Source organism: Rhipicephalus microplus, chromosome 4 (genome assembly GCF_043290135.1).
Source record: "Rhipicephalus microplus isolate Deutch F79 chromosome 4, USDA_Rmic, whole genome shotgun sequence".
NCBI classification, from domain to species: domain Eukaryota; kingdom Metazoa; phylum Arthropoda; class Arachnida; order Ixodida; family Ixodidae; genus Rhipicephalus; species Rhipicephalus microplus.
Genome location: NC_134703.1, coordinates 155107119 through 155122068, shown reverse-complemented (window position 1 = coordinate 155122068; position 14950 = coordinate 155107119). Strand labels below are relative to the sequence as shown.

Below are 14950 nucleotides of genomic sequence, written 5' to 3'. Positions count from 1 at the left end.
AGCATGGTGATTTTGGAATTATGAAAGCCGAATTTATTAAAATGAGAAAACTCATTTTTATTTTTAGTCTTCTTTTACTTGTCAGGATCGATGTATATACTCCGAAAAAATTACCATATCTGCCTTACACTGGGTGTCCCAGCTAACTTGTGTGAAAAGTAAAAAAATTATATTAGAGGCAGGTGAGTGAACTCAGTTGCATGTTGCTGACAGCCACTTAGCACACTACAGACAATATTAAATACGAAGCAGCTCTTTGACTAGCCTGTGTAACGCTGTCCATCCGTGTCTCCGTGCCAACGCGTCACACCGCATTCCCCCAGCCGCAGTTGTCAAAATGATGCCAAGTAGGTCAAGTCGCAGCTGCACGTTGATGTCACTCTCTCCCTCACCTGCAGCAGCTGCCGGCTCCTCCAAAAATACCTGGGTGGTGTTGCTCCTTCACCCGCTCTCAACACACTTCTCTCTCGCTTCACTCTCTCCAGTGGCCACACACAACGCTCAGAGTGGAAACACTCGACAGCTTTAGTTGCACGTACGCGGCAGCCGTACGGACACAGCCTGCCAACCATTCACAATGAGAGGCTGTGTCCGTATGGTAGATGCGGACGCACAACTAAATCTGTCTACTCTTTCGGCTCGTTTATGTGCGATGAAACTTGCACGAAACCCAACCCGCCTCCCGTGTCATTGCAATTCAAAGGAATGTTAACTCGAGTAAAGGCTACACAGTTTCCCTTTCAACCGTTCTTCCAGCACCCGCATCGACGCCCGTTTCAGGCGGGTCAACGACGTACGCACCGCTACTGCAGCTTCACATCCTATCACAGTTCCCTTCAGGGAGATGGTTTATAATTTTGTTTTGTAGTTAATCAATTTGTTAATAAGGATTATTTAACTAATTTGCTGATATTGATATTAAAGCAAGAAGTGGGATTTGCAAACTTCAAGAGGTTCTTTGGAAACCTTCACTGCATTATTTGTGATAAAAAAAGTCTTGCGTGTACCATTTTTTTTAAGTTGCATAGAAAGCCAGCGGAATAAAAAAAAATGTGACTAGTGCATTCGCACGCCATAATCGTGCTACTCTCAGTCGTGGTTTAAACAAACAAAATGACCTGCAGCTGCCTCTCACCGGCTCCGTCCCAGCGGTAAGCCTATAAGTTGATGGTGGTTTCTTGGCCGGTTTGTGCGCCTGGTGATGAAAGCTGTAGTGAGTGCAGGCAAAAAAACCACCGCCACCTGATCAGCTTACCGATGCAACGAACGCTGATACCTTCAGGTAGTATGCGAGAGATTAATGCTCAGCGGCCAGCTTGTAATGAGATCACACGCTACGTAAAGCCAACTGGCAGAAAAAAATGCTTTCCACACTCGCCGTCAAGTGGCAACGCTGACTGACACTCTCATGCTCTAATGCACACATATACCCCATCGAGTGGATGGAGGGATAGCCATCGTGGTAGCTCAGTTGGTAGAGCATCGGACGCGTTATTCGAAGGCCGCAGGTTCGGTCCCTGTTCACCACAAGCTATCTTTTCGTCCACTTTTCTTTCTTCACATTTAGGTGCATTACAATTACTTTCAATGACATCTTGTATACTTTCCTTGGCATCACTGTCCATTAGTTCTCACTTACAAAGCAATGAGGTATTTGGATGCCCTTTTTTGTTTTATTGTGCAATTATTAACAATGTTTTCTACCATTAACTGCCATAGATACCTACACCTAGTGGCAGTTATTTTTTATGCTGCCCACGCGAAGTGCTGTGCCGTTCGGGCTTTTAAGTATTTTGAATAAATAACAATGGGTAAATTATTCTAGCTCAGTTCTTATAGTGATGTATTCATGTGCTTGCAGGGCAAGTACAACCTTTCCTCGGACATCACCACTGTTTACTGCTTTGAAGATGGGTTCGTGGTCAACGATTTCCCCATCCTGGAAGTGCTCATGCCGGATGCGCAAGGCAATATTTTCACACTGAAGATCCCGCCATCTGTAAGTTGGTTTTCGAATTTTCATCACTGTTGTAACTCAGTTGTAATGTATGTTCTAATGCAGTTCTAATGTTCTTCACTGCAAAATCCCCCTTTTTTATTTTTGCTGGTTAAAAGGTACCGTGCCACTGATGCCACTGATCTTTTCATGATGACGGTGGCAGTGCTGCTGGCTGTGACAAAGGCTGCTGGCAGTACAATGATTGCGTTTGGAGTTACACATTGAAGTGTCTCGTTATAGAAAACGAGCAATGTTTCAACGACTGATTTTCTTCAAGACACAGTTGATTTTCTCCATGATGATACAGTTGACTTAATAAGCTTTAACGCAATATTGTTCATGATGTGGTGAAGAAGGCTTATATTGAAAATGAGTAATGGTGTTCTGGTGAAGCCTACTACAGTGGGCCCAGACATCTTAAAAGGGTAGAAACTTGAACCTGTTGGCATGAATTCATCGTAAAGAACAGCACGGGTATACGAGAGAAGAAAGACAATAGAGCAGAGCGCTGGCTAGCAACATGATCGTTTATCTCGTGTGAACAAATATATACGCCTTAGAAACATATCTCGAAGCAACGTGCTCTGAGACATGTTCTGTGCAAGATGGAAGCTATATATGAGATACCGACGTCTTTCAGTGGCCACTACATTGGTCAAACGAGTTGCTGCACGAACGACCGGCTTTTAGTTAGAGAACAAGAACAATCTGAAGGACAAAACAAGAAGCAATCTGACAATTTACTGTGCGGATTGTGGTTGCACTCCAAATTTTAAACAGACCCGCATCTTACAAAGATATCGCGATTACAGTGCTCGGGAGATCTATGAAGCGTTGAAGATGCATTCCATTGGGCCATCATGTGTAAGCGCCACCGACATTGACAAAGGCATTAATTATCTTCGTGATCGAACTTTGCAGTTTCATTGACTAGTTGAAATGCATGTGCAGTGCTTCCCTCTCCTTCATTTGCCTTCTTTCTCTTTTCTAAGGCATATATACTTGTTCACATGAAATAAACGCTCATGCTGTTTGTTAGCGCTTTCTCCTGGACACAGCTGTACATCGCCTAGTTTTGCAGCAGCCCAGATTTTGCGACGAGTTGGTTGTTTCCCGACAGAATCCCCTTATAAATGCCGTATTTACTGGCATAATAAATGCACTCGCATAATAAACGCACCCCCAACTTCAGTCGTCAAAATTTGGAATTCTTTCATCTCCGCATAATAATGCACCCCCTGAATTCATCCGCTGCAGTCCCGCTAACCGACACATGGCGCCTTCTTGCCCGTTCGATCTCTTCCGTTTTCTATTTATTAATTATGTCAACCCTCCTCGGCCAACACAGCTCGTTCCCTCGTCCCGTTCCCCCCCCCCCTTTGCCCGCTGCTGCACGCCGTATTCTTTTTTTTCCCATCTGAAAGTAGCACGTCCCCATCTTCTTTAATTGTCTATGTGCCACAGGGGGTTCATGAACGGTGCGAGTTTAGAGACATCACAGATGATAAGCATACAGCAAGCGAAGGTCACGAAACTGCTTGCGTGAACCGACAGTTGCTTCCTGCAAATATGAAACATTAAGGACCAGCCACGTGCCTGCAAATTTAAAGCGACCAGGACAATAGAGAGTTTTCAAACTTTTGGGGCCCCAAAGAAATAGCGTCAAGGCCACTGCGCATATGCAAGACTCAAACTGCGTTTGGGTTTCGGGTTGGGGACGGTATTTCTCGAATTCAGCGGGAACCCCGAAGCCTGCCCCAAAAGTTTTGGATCAGACAAATGTGACGGCACCCACTTAAGTGCGGCTCTCGGCCAAGACAAGAGTGACATAGAATAGGGGGAGTGTCCAAATCATTGCAGACACTATTCGAAAACTTATCGCTTCAGCGTGACCCAAAACGTCCATAAGCAAAGGGCTTTGGGGCCCCTATTCGAAAACTCCCTAATATTTGCTGTTGCCATGGCAGTTGCGAAGGGCCATTCGTCGTCTTTGTGTCACAGGTTTATGGAAAACCAGAAAAAAAAAAAAAAACTAAGTATCGCTTGTCGCCTGGCCCTGCCGTGGTGGTCTCGCTAGCACACCTGGGATAATGTGTGTACAAATAGAACAAAGTGGATGGGTGAGCAGTCAGCTCTGTAGTTTGATTGATAAAGCATTGGATGTGAAACTCGTAAGTTTTAGGTTTGTTTTTTGCCATCAGCAAGTTGTTTGCTTTACACTTCAATTCATTTTCACTTATGTAATAATTACTACGCTGACCAGCAGGTCGCGGGATCGAATCCCGGCTGTGGCGGCTGCATTGGCGATGGAGGCAGAAATGCAGTAGGCCCGTGTGCTCAGGTTCGGGTGCACGTTAAAGAACCCCAGGTGGTCAAAATTTCCGGAGCCCTCCACTACAGCGTCTCACATATCAGCTTGTCGCCTAGAAAAGATACAATACACCTTTTTTTACACTACGGCATTTTTTGCGCATACCGAAAAAGTTTTCATAAAGTTTGCCCCTCATAATAAACGCATGCCCAAGTTTGCTTTGATTTTTTGAGGAAAAAGTGCATTCATTATGTGAGTGAGTAGCTATGGTAATTTATTATAAATCCTAATTATATGTTAATATTTTGCGCAGACCTAGCATTTCACAACAACAAAAAAACTTCTTTTTTTTTTTTACTAGACTCCAACGTCTACCAAATATTAAAAAAAAGGGGGGGGAAGTGTTACATAGATTTACGTTGCCAATGTTTCTAAATTACAACTCTTCTAGACTTTTTTTTTCCTCGACACATTGTTGTTATAAGTTTTTCCTGTTGTTTTCTGACTTTTCTTGCATTGGAAAATGTAATATCAAATGCATATATATGTACCCACTCCTGCCTACGACTTCGCTTAGAAGTTGGCAGTATTGACTAAATAAATCAATAAATAAATATTTGTGCATACAAAAGAAACTTGTGCACCCTTAGATTGGCGATCGGTAAAGAAGAAAGAGTGAAGTGAGTATCAGATGACAAGCCTAGTGCGCCATGCTTAGTTGTGCAGAACCACCAGAGCATCAAATATACACAGCTTATGCATTGCTCGAAAAATGCTCGTTTTCGTTGTGTTAAATGAACAGGCCGCTTGCCTGCATACAGCTGGTCAGACATTAACTACCCGTGCTCTTATTTTTTCATATATATGACAGCATTGCCTGGTCCTCTCTAAGTCGTATAATCTGAGTTACAAAGTCCGTGAGGATGTTCACTATTGGAATTAGGACCGTCACACTACTTCATCCCAAAAAACTATGGTATTCCCAAAGTGGCATCTCTTTACACCCACACTGACTGAGGTCCATGTCGTTGCAATTCCACGAACTGGCAGATGTCATGCCCACAAAGTGTTCTCTTCATCGCTATCATCATGCAGGTCTACTTTCAAGAGGTCACATTAAAGCGTGGTGACCACGGTTGCTACAAGCTTGCAGTGGCCGATTCACCATCAGGTAAGTACTTTGGTGGTCCCAGTGCTTCGGCTGCTATGTCTCAGCTGCACCTCTAATGGTGCCGGTGCTCCACCATGAGCAATAATTACCGGTGTGTCTTTTTTTTCAGGCATTATGATCGGTTTTGCCATCATCCGAGGGCTCACCACCGTGTTCGATTTGGGCAACAAGCGTGTCGGATTCGCTGCCCTTCATTGCAATGCAAATGACGTGATAGTCGAGTATGCAGAGAAGGAACATGCTGGTAACTTCTTTTGCTGTTTGCGTTTTTACACAACTGGCTTTTGTCAATGTGGGAGCTTGCCAAATACGGCAAAGCAATTTTGTATTAAAAAGAAAAAGAATACTGTACTTCTTTCCTCCGCTTGGTGGGATTCTGCTGATTTCCCACTGTCTATCATTTTTTTAGGAATATGGTTCACTGCAGAGATTGTCTCTGCACATACCACAGAAAAGGGTAAACATTGAAGCTGAAGTGTGTCAATTAGTTATTCATAAACAATTATTGGTCTATTCTAACCTGAAAACTCAACAAAATACCACGTGTGGAAGCTGCTTTGAAATTTTGTGATTGTTTAAAAGAGAATCTTACAAAACAGATTTTGTGTTTTATTATTGTCACTAATCAGTGCAGAAAGTTGGGCAAATTTGTAAATGTTTATTGGTATAGTACTTGAACTGCACGGTGATACGATACACGAAGAGAGGCTGCGCTTGTTTGTCTAAGCTTCTTTAAGTATCGTCTCACCACACAGTTTGAATATATATTGCCACTAATAACAAATGCTGTTCTACCAAATCATGTGCGAAAGTGAGTACATATAGAAGTTGAGACTATGTTCGTATTGTATTTAGTGTTGTCCTTGTGTGATATCTTTTGCTATCAAATCACGTGCTCTTACCATTTTCAACAAAAACATCAATTTGGTGTCGGACATGTAGTAGATGTATTGAAAAGGTATGCGTAGGATCTGGAAAGCAGTGTCTAAGCAATCCTCAGGCCCTCTGTCACACTTCTACAGTGGTACAGAAATTAAGTACTACCACCATGCTTCGCAATAAGTCTGAAGCAAAGCATATGATTTGAGGCATTGGTACAATTTGTGACATAGATTATGAACTGGAAGTGAGCAAGGTGATATTTACTGAGCACAAATGTTCTTGGAGAGAACAGCGGTCAGACAGTTAAACTTACTTGCATAGCTGCGTCCAACCCTGTCAGATCTGGGTAGGACCATGTCATTCTAGCAGCAAGACGACCTAGTTAGACCGTAAGTTTTCTCAAACAGGTGTCCCGCTGTTTTGGCAGCAGCAAGTCTCTTGTAACAATACTGATTGTTGGCCTAGTTGGTACTTGCTTACTGACATGATTTGGCCGCAAATAATACACACACAAAGTAAAGAAACACTCAACGCTTGTGCTTGTCGTTGAGTGTTTCTTTACTTTGTATGTGTATTATTTGTGGCCAAATCATGTCAGTAAGCAAATCTCTTGCTGCTTATAACCGTCCTGGTGAGGTGTACCTTGTTGGCAAGCGGTTTCTTTCTGTCAAAACAATACTTTATAATTATGGAATGAAAACCACTGGCAGTTGTTGTTCATATTTAATAGATAAACAAGGAAGTTGAAAACAGAATTGGTAAACCTTGCCGGCAAGACATTTTTAAAAGCTAACTAAAAGATAAGGAAAACTTTCCTGATGTCATTCAACAAAGATGATACGAAGTCCTAAAGACCAGCGGTGGGAAGAGTTGAGAGTTGTTCATTTCCTGCGCTAGAGACATGCGAGACTCGCTAGTGCACTTCTCCACCTTTCTTGTTTGACCTAAGGCATAGTACATTGCTTAAACCTAGGATCAAGAGCTAGTCCAGGTGTTAACATAAGGGTCGGCTGCATCATCGGTTCTAGCTTTAGCTTTTTACACGTTCTAAGAATTCATTCTGCATACCTTGTTTTCAGTATTGCTACTAGAGCAGCAGCAGGGTGGCAGCCATTTTGATTAGAGAAAGTTAGGCAAGTGGGAAGCCTTCTTATGGAATTTCGACACTGTTCTCAGGCCATTTTCACTGAGTATTTGTACAACAGTACCTACAGTAGTGAGTGTTTTCGTCCGAAATCAACTTGAATTGTTGCATTTTTTTATTTGCACTGAAATGGTGTGTTATAATGGATAAATGTTGAATATATGTATGTATGCTGATTGCTGTTTTACTGCTTGCAAGAGAGGGCCTTTGGGCATTCAAGCTGTCTAGCGCAGCTTTTCTCTGGAAGAACACTCAATAATTTTGTTGCACTAAGGTGAAAACATTTCTCTTTCTGAATTTGACTTCGCTCTCTCGAGCAGAAGCCTTTTTCAGCTAGTCATCATGTTTATTTTTACTCTAGCAACATGTCAGCTATCAGCTGACATAATGACAACATTGCCTTCACTAAACCTTTGTCATGTAACTAAGCTAATTCGTGTTTCATATTGTTTGTTTATTATGAACCAATGGTCATCTCTTCCAGGTCACTCGTGCGTCTGGGAGCTCCAAGCCATGGGCTCGAAGACGTGGACCGTTTTCATTTACATCATCGTCTTCATTTGTCTCATGTGTGCCTTGCCAGTCGTCATCGTGGGACTGTTCTGGCTCAAACGTAGGGTTCGTCTCTGCAGATCCAGGCAATCATCCGACGGTGTCGGACTCATCAACATTTAGCCGCAATACATTCAGTACATTTCCGTTTAGCTTTTTCTCTTTTTTTTTATGAGCGCTTAATCTTGTCCGGCCAGTGCCAAGCTTTTATTGTTTGCGAATTGCGCTTTTACATCTTTTTACTCTTTCTACACCATGATTTGTTGTAGCTGCTTTTAACCTTAATTTTTACCCGAATGTATTTTTCGAGCATTTACACTGTAACTAAGAATTCATTTACACTGCAATAAAGCTGATCTGTTACATACTGTGTTGTGCATTTTGTGCACTATATGTACAGCACGAACCCTCTAGTATAGTATATTTCGTGGAATGGCAAAAAAAATATAAATTGCCAGGAAATATAAACTTACAGGTATAGCTAACAATGACCAATTTGTGGTGATGTGTACGATTGCACAGTAAGATGAGGCTTTCAAGATCCTATTTAGTGAATAGGATTTTATGAACATGGCAGAGATGCTCATTAGTACCTCTGGAAGTTGAGATAGATTGTTCGGTTGTGAAGTCCGGTCTGCCAAGCCTTAGGCATAAATGCTGGGACTTTAGTTGCTGTGTGAATGGGGTACTTTCTCAATTAATATTATCCTGTGCACCAAAATCTCCATGTAGCTTGGCTGAATTCCCAGAACATGTGCTATCATGCGGCCTGCAGAGCTGACAAGATAGGGGTGGCCTGATCTGCACTCGATTTCGTTTGTGATGGCATCACCACGGCAGCAGGGGGTCTTTCCAGAGGGTCAATGATGGATCTCCCCGCCTGCCCTGAAATTGTGATGGAGGGGGTGTTTTCCGGAAAATAAGTCATGAGAATAAGTGTTTTTCTAAAACAGTCAACGTCTTCAGAGTGCCTGCCCCCCACCCTTCCCTGCCCGAAAAACATTTCTGCCAACGGGTCTGATACATGGAGACAATAAAAGCTTCATTGAATAAAACAATTTAATTATTTCACTCCAGTGGAGTTGCTGCAGAGTGGGTAGCAGTGGTGAATAAAACATAAATGAACTTGCTAAGCAAAAAACAGTGGGCTTAACATTCAAGGTAAAGATTAAGGAGCACAAAATGTATAGATGAATAAAGAATCCATGAATGGGGAACACTGGTATGAGGCTCCACTGGTTTGTAAGGCTTGGTCCAGAAAAGCCAGCCGGATCTCAAGTCTCTCGTCTATTGCCCATGCTTCTTATAAATAACTTGCATGTGATGTCACAGACAGGTTTTCGGCGCTGGGAATCTAAAGATGGCTGGCACCATGACCTTTTATCGCATTTGAGAGTGCCAGTGCAAGGGATGACAGAAAGTCGTTCATTCCTCGTGTTCTTTTAGGCTTTCCCCGCTTCCTTCTGTTCGCTAGCCTCGCCAAGGGGAAACGCAAAGAATTGGAAGGGTTCCAGGTACTAATCAGATGTCACCATTTCTTGCACCGTGCAGTCGAGCAAGAGTTCACGAAACATCTCAACAAGCTGGTACCTGAAGATGGCGACCATAGTGACGTCAATGCAAGTTATGCATACCTATAGTGCTTACTTACAAGAGGTTTGTGCGTGATTAGGTGGTTGTTTAAACACCATCATGTAGAGCATACACAAATTTAGAGAATTCACTGCGTCACTACCGCTTACCCTGGTCTTGGGTGTATATTGAGTATATGTTGATGTCTATTGGCACTGTATTTTTTCTTAACTCCTGTCCTCCAACTCGTGACGTCGGTGTGCAGTGTGCGCTCATTGTTGCAGGCTTGTGCGCACCTGCCTTTTCAGGAGAAGATGCCACAGACTTCCGAAGTTGCAGACTGTGGCTATTCCTTTATCTTGCTTCCCACAAGTGGAGCCAGAGCTTGACACTACCCTCACCTTGCCCTCACTCTTCTCTTAATTTCGTTTTGCTGTGAAGCAGAGAAAGTTGTTCCCCATGCATTTCTGAGGAAATCCAAATTTTTTTTGCACTACTGCTGCATGTCTGCAGACCAGCAAGAAGGAAGATTTCTTCAGAAAGATGGGTACACTGGCTCTTATTCAAATTTCGAGTTGTTCCTGCTACCCACATATGCATATGTATGCTGCAGATGCAGTATTCCTTATCGCCACGTTGTCAGCAAAACAGTGCAATGCCCAAACTTGGGCCGGAGTGACGGAGCAGTCCCGTAACCCTGTGTTCCACGTTAGCCCACCCTGTAAAGAGCCCCCATCTAGGTCAAGTAGAATGCCGCTTGTACGTCCCTCACTTACGTATTTTTCTACATATAGTGGCATCTCTGGAATCTGGTCCCAGCGTAGCATCCACAGACACCCATGTATTCAATCCCCTTTTCAAACGTCGTTCCTGCAACATTCCTGCCCAATCACATTGTCAAATGTCGCTCTACTGAATGTGCCAAGGAGGTGCATCAATCAGTTTGATGGCGTGGACTGCTGAAAGACCGTCACAGTGCTCAAAAGGGTGGTCCAGGCCGAAAGGCCAGACTTCCATCAAAGACTTTTTGAAGCTATAAACTGATAACTAAGACTGTAAAGCAAGCCTACCTATTCCACATTGCTTAATTTCTAATCTTGCTTGAACCTCTGATCTCATGCACAAGACCGCATTGCCGAAAGTCAGACCAAGAATCATGACACCCTTTTCCAAATTCCTGTCACAGTATCTTACTTATTGCAATTCCACAGTGCCCTATTTTTTATCACCGTTGCATTCCTGTTTCCTTTGGTTGTTACATATATTTCGTGTTAGGTACTCGGTCCCATTGTTTATCCATATGCCCAGATATTTGTATTTCCCCGCATTATTTCTAATGTGACCTCCTGTATCATAAGCTCAAACGCTTTGCTACGGCGTCACGGTGGTGGCACCTGCCCGTTGCTTTGCGTTCTACATCTTATCACCTCCGAGACTGGCGCGCATCTTTCTCTGCGGGCTGCATGCCTTCGTTTTCGAAGATAACTGCCAGATGGCACTTGTGTCTAACGTGCCTACATGCGCTCGTTCGCCTCCGCCACACGCTCGAGGCACTCTAACACAGCGCCTGCAGAATAGCATTCACCGATTTTCTTGCGCAGAACATCAAATAAACGTTTTGTTCACTCTCTCCAGATGCAAGACTATAGTCTTTTGACGACATTTACAATGTAACATGTAGATTCGGGCCAATTTTTTTTCCCCTTTAAATAGTGAGGTTGAGGGCTGGTACTTTGCAGTGAAGGGTTTAATTTTCACTCGTGCCTTGACTTAGGCCACCAATCCAATAACCTTCTTCTAGTTAATTCTACCCGCTTAAGGTCTATTTTGCCCTCCCTGTCCCTAAACCCCAGTTCTCTAAAAAACTCTGCGCCATCATCCTGAACTATAGGGTGAAGCCCTTTACAGATAATTATCAAGTGTTCGGCAGTTTCCTCCTCCTCTCCACACGCACTGCATACCGTGTCCACCCCTTCGTATTTGGCCCGATATGTCTTGGTTTGCAATACTCCAGTCGTGGCCTCAAACAGTAAACAACTACCCCGAGTATTATCATAGATTCTTTCCTTGGCAATATCCTGCTTAAAAGTTCGATAGATATCTAGCGCGGACATCGTTCATGCCAATTCTCCACATATCGGTCTCAGCTTCCTTCATATTCTTCTTAACCGATAATTCTTTTTGGTTTGGCCCCCTGCTGTTTTCTAAGTACTTACCAGTCAATTTTCTCGTTCGCTTCCTCCATTTTGTATCGACATTCTTCATGTACAAGCAACTGAATACCTTTCTAGCCCAATGCTCCTCCCCCATTTCTCTCAATCGCCTCTCAGATTTTATCTTGCTGCTAGCTTCCCTGCCCTCAAATGATGTCCATCCCATATCCCCTTGTACTCCCTGATTTGGTGTATTCCCGTGAGCTCCTAAGGCAAGCCTACCTATTCCACGTTGCTTAATTTATAATCTTGCTTGAACTTCTGATCTCATACACAAGACCGCATTGCCGAACGTCAGACCAGGAACCATGACACCTTTCCATATTCCTCTCACAACATCATACCTATTGTTACGCATGCCTGGGAAGAAAACGAAGATGGCTGAACATGCTGGCTGCCCCAAGCTGGAGGAAGAAAGAAGAGGACGACACTGCGATCATCAACCTGTTGGCCACTCCGGCGCTTCTCTTCGCGACCAAAATAAACCGCCCCCTTCAGCCGTATACGTCCTGGTCCGCCTTGTGCGTAACAGATTGGTGGAAGCGTGCTGGGTAAGACAAGCCCAACGACAGAAGCTTCACTACCTGGACTACGCCGCAGCCACTGCCTTGCCTGACTCCCGCCTGCACCGATCGTAATGGCCCAAGATCAGTCATCTAACGCTTCAAGGCCAACTCCAATGGGTTCCGTGCCCTACTACCGAGTCCCGCCAACCTTTGGAGGAAAATCGAGAGAGGATGTCGACGCGTGGCTTGTCCAGTACAAGCGAGTCAGCAAGTCCAATGGCTGGGATGCCGCCGCTCAGCTCAGCAATGCGGTCTTTTGCCTTACGGATACTGCGCTCGTGTGGTACGAAAACCACGAGGACACACTGACGACGTGGGACGTTTTTGTTGCAGAGCTGAAAGCGTGTTTCGGCGACTCGAGCGTCAAAAGGAAGTGGGCAGAGCAGATATTGTCTCAACGCGCGCAGCTTCCAGGTGATACATGTACCACGTATATAGAGGATGTGCTGAAGCTCTGCAAGGTGGTCAATGATCACATGTCAGAAGACGACAAAGTAGGGCATTTGCTGAAAGGCATAGCCGAAGATGTCTATAATTTTCTCATCGGAAAAGAGCACCTGAGCTCGGTGTCCGACGTGATTCGGCATTGCCGAACTTTCGAACAGCTGAAAATGCGCAGGATTGCTCCAAAGTTCGGCCGGCTCACAAATGTTACAAAGGTTGCCAGCATCGACACGAGCACCTGCCCAGACCTGTCCTCGACGATTCGAGAGATTGTTTGCGAAGAACTTTTTCGCTATAGAAAACAGACGCATTCAGCAGTTGATCACCATTCTGTAAACGACCAACATTCGGTATATGTGTCACGTGAGGCTGTGACTGCGCCGCCGCCTTCTACGACCCCTTGGCAATCGATGGTTAGTGCAGCAGCTGTTGAGTACAGCGCACCCCCACAGCCAAGGAGAGCACCACGCTTGCCAGCTCCTCGCCATGACCGACGCCTCCAGCGTCTGCCTTCTTCGCGATGCCCGGTATATCCCTATGATATACGGAACGAACCGACCGACTACACCAGGGAAGACGATGTTCGATTCATCGTCGAACAAAAAGAGTTTCGACCTCTCACAGTTTGCTACTCCTGTGGTGTACCAGGACATATTTCGCGATTTCGCAACCATCGACGTGTAGCGCCACGGTATGGCTACCCACCACACTTTGCACGGCCTTCCGAACGACTTCGCGATGACCCGCGAGCAACGTACTATGGCCCACCACAACACTTCACACGATCGTCTGATCGACCGTACGACGACCCTAAGGCAACACACCTGCTGCCTCGCGACGACTACTGGACAGGCAGCTTCCGGAACCACTCCCCTACATCTGACAGGAGCTTGACGCCTCCACCGCCTCGTGTTCCCTGTTCTCCTTCACCACGGCGTCGCAACACGTCTCCTTTGTCACAGGAAAACTAGCAAGCGCGGCCGATGGAGGTGAGGTTGCCGGAGACGTGCTAATATCAGAAATACTTCCTGTGTTGATGCTCAAAAACAAAGTACGTGTTTTTGTTGACGATATGCCTGTGATGGCTTTGGTGGAGATGGGGGCAACCATTTCGGTCATGAGTGCGTGTTTTAAAGATACCTTTGGGCGGAAGGTTTTATTTAAGTGGAATCAAGCTTCGAAGTTTTGCGGAGTGAGTGGTGAGGCACTGCATCCTGTTAGTGTGTGTCAAGCTGACGTGTTTCTCGGAGGCTGCGTTATCCCAACGGAGTTCGTGATTATTCCGCAGGCGACACATGATGTTATTTTGGGTATGGACTTTTTGAGGGAGTGTGGTGCGACTCTCGACTGCCGCACAGGGACAATAGTCTTGAGTGATCACGTTCCGCCAGCACTCTTGGAAAACCCTGTGGATGGTGAGACGGCATTGTGTGTCTGTGGTGACCCTATCATACCACCGTTATCAACCGTTCGTGTACCTGTTGGTTGCAGCGACAGCTATTCCGCCAACTTTGATGCCAACGTAGAACCAGTGTACACCAACTGCACGAAAAAGAATGTGTTGATCCCACATTGTGTGGTGTCGATCAGACGTGGACGCGCTGGTTTATGGACTGTCAATTGCTCTACAGAACCCGTGATGTTACCAGATGGTCTAAAGTTAGCAGTCGTCAGTGAACAACACGAGGCCTTACTGGTGACCGAGCTTAGAGACGCGCCGGAAGAGCATCGTAGTCACAGTTTCGAAACAGCTCTTCTGTCAATGGTGAATAAGTCGCCGAGCACAAGTGAACGCCGAACATTGGTCAATGTACTATCGAAGCACGTCTCTGCATTCAACTTTGCACAGAAAGACAAAGCGCCCCTAATCCCTGCTTCTCGGACATATCACACTATCAACACGAGTTTGGCCAATCCGATTAGACAAAAGCCATACCGTGTTTCGCCATCTGAGCGGCGGATTATTAATGAGCAGGTGAACGAAATGATTGAAAACGGTATCATTCAAGAGTCGGTAAGTCCATGGGCAGCTCCAGTAATTCTCGTTAAAAAGAAAGACGGATCCTGGAGATTTTGCGTCGATTATCGCCGATTGA

At 44.8% G+C, this 14950-nt stretch overlaps 1 protein-coding gene across 2 annotated transcripts in view; it reads left to right on the top strand.

Annotated features, from left to right (window-relative positions):
• LOC119172425 (beta-secretase) overlaps positions 1-8422 on the top strand; it is a 32582-nt gene extending 24160 nt beyond the window's left edge. For both annotated transcript variants that reach the window (XM_037423525.2, XM_075893784.1), the window contains 4 exons: positions 1862-1999; positions 5406-5481; positions 5591-5725; positions 7992-8422. In XM_037423525.2, the coding sequence (XP_037279422.2) occupies positions 1862-1999; positions 5406-5481; positions 5591-5725; positions 7992-8182 (540 nt within the window). In that variant the 3' untranslated portion in view covers positions 8183-8422. The remainder of the gene's footprint in view (positions 1-1861; positions 2000-5405; positions 5482-5590; positions 5726-7991) is intronic.
• Positions 8423-14950: the final 6528 nt, after the last annotated feature.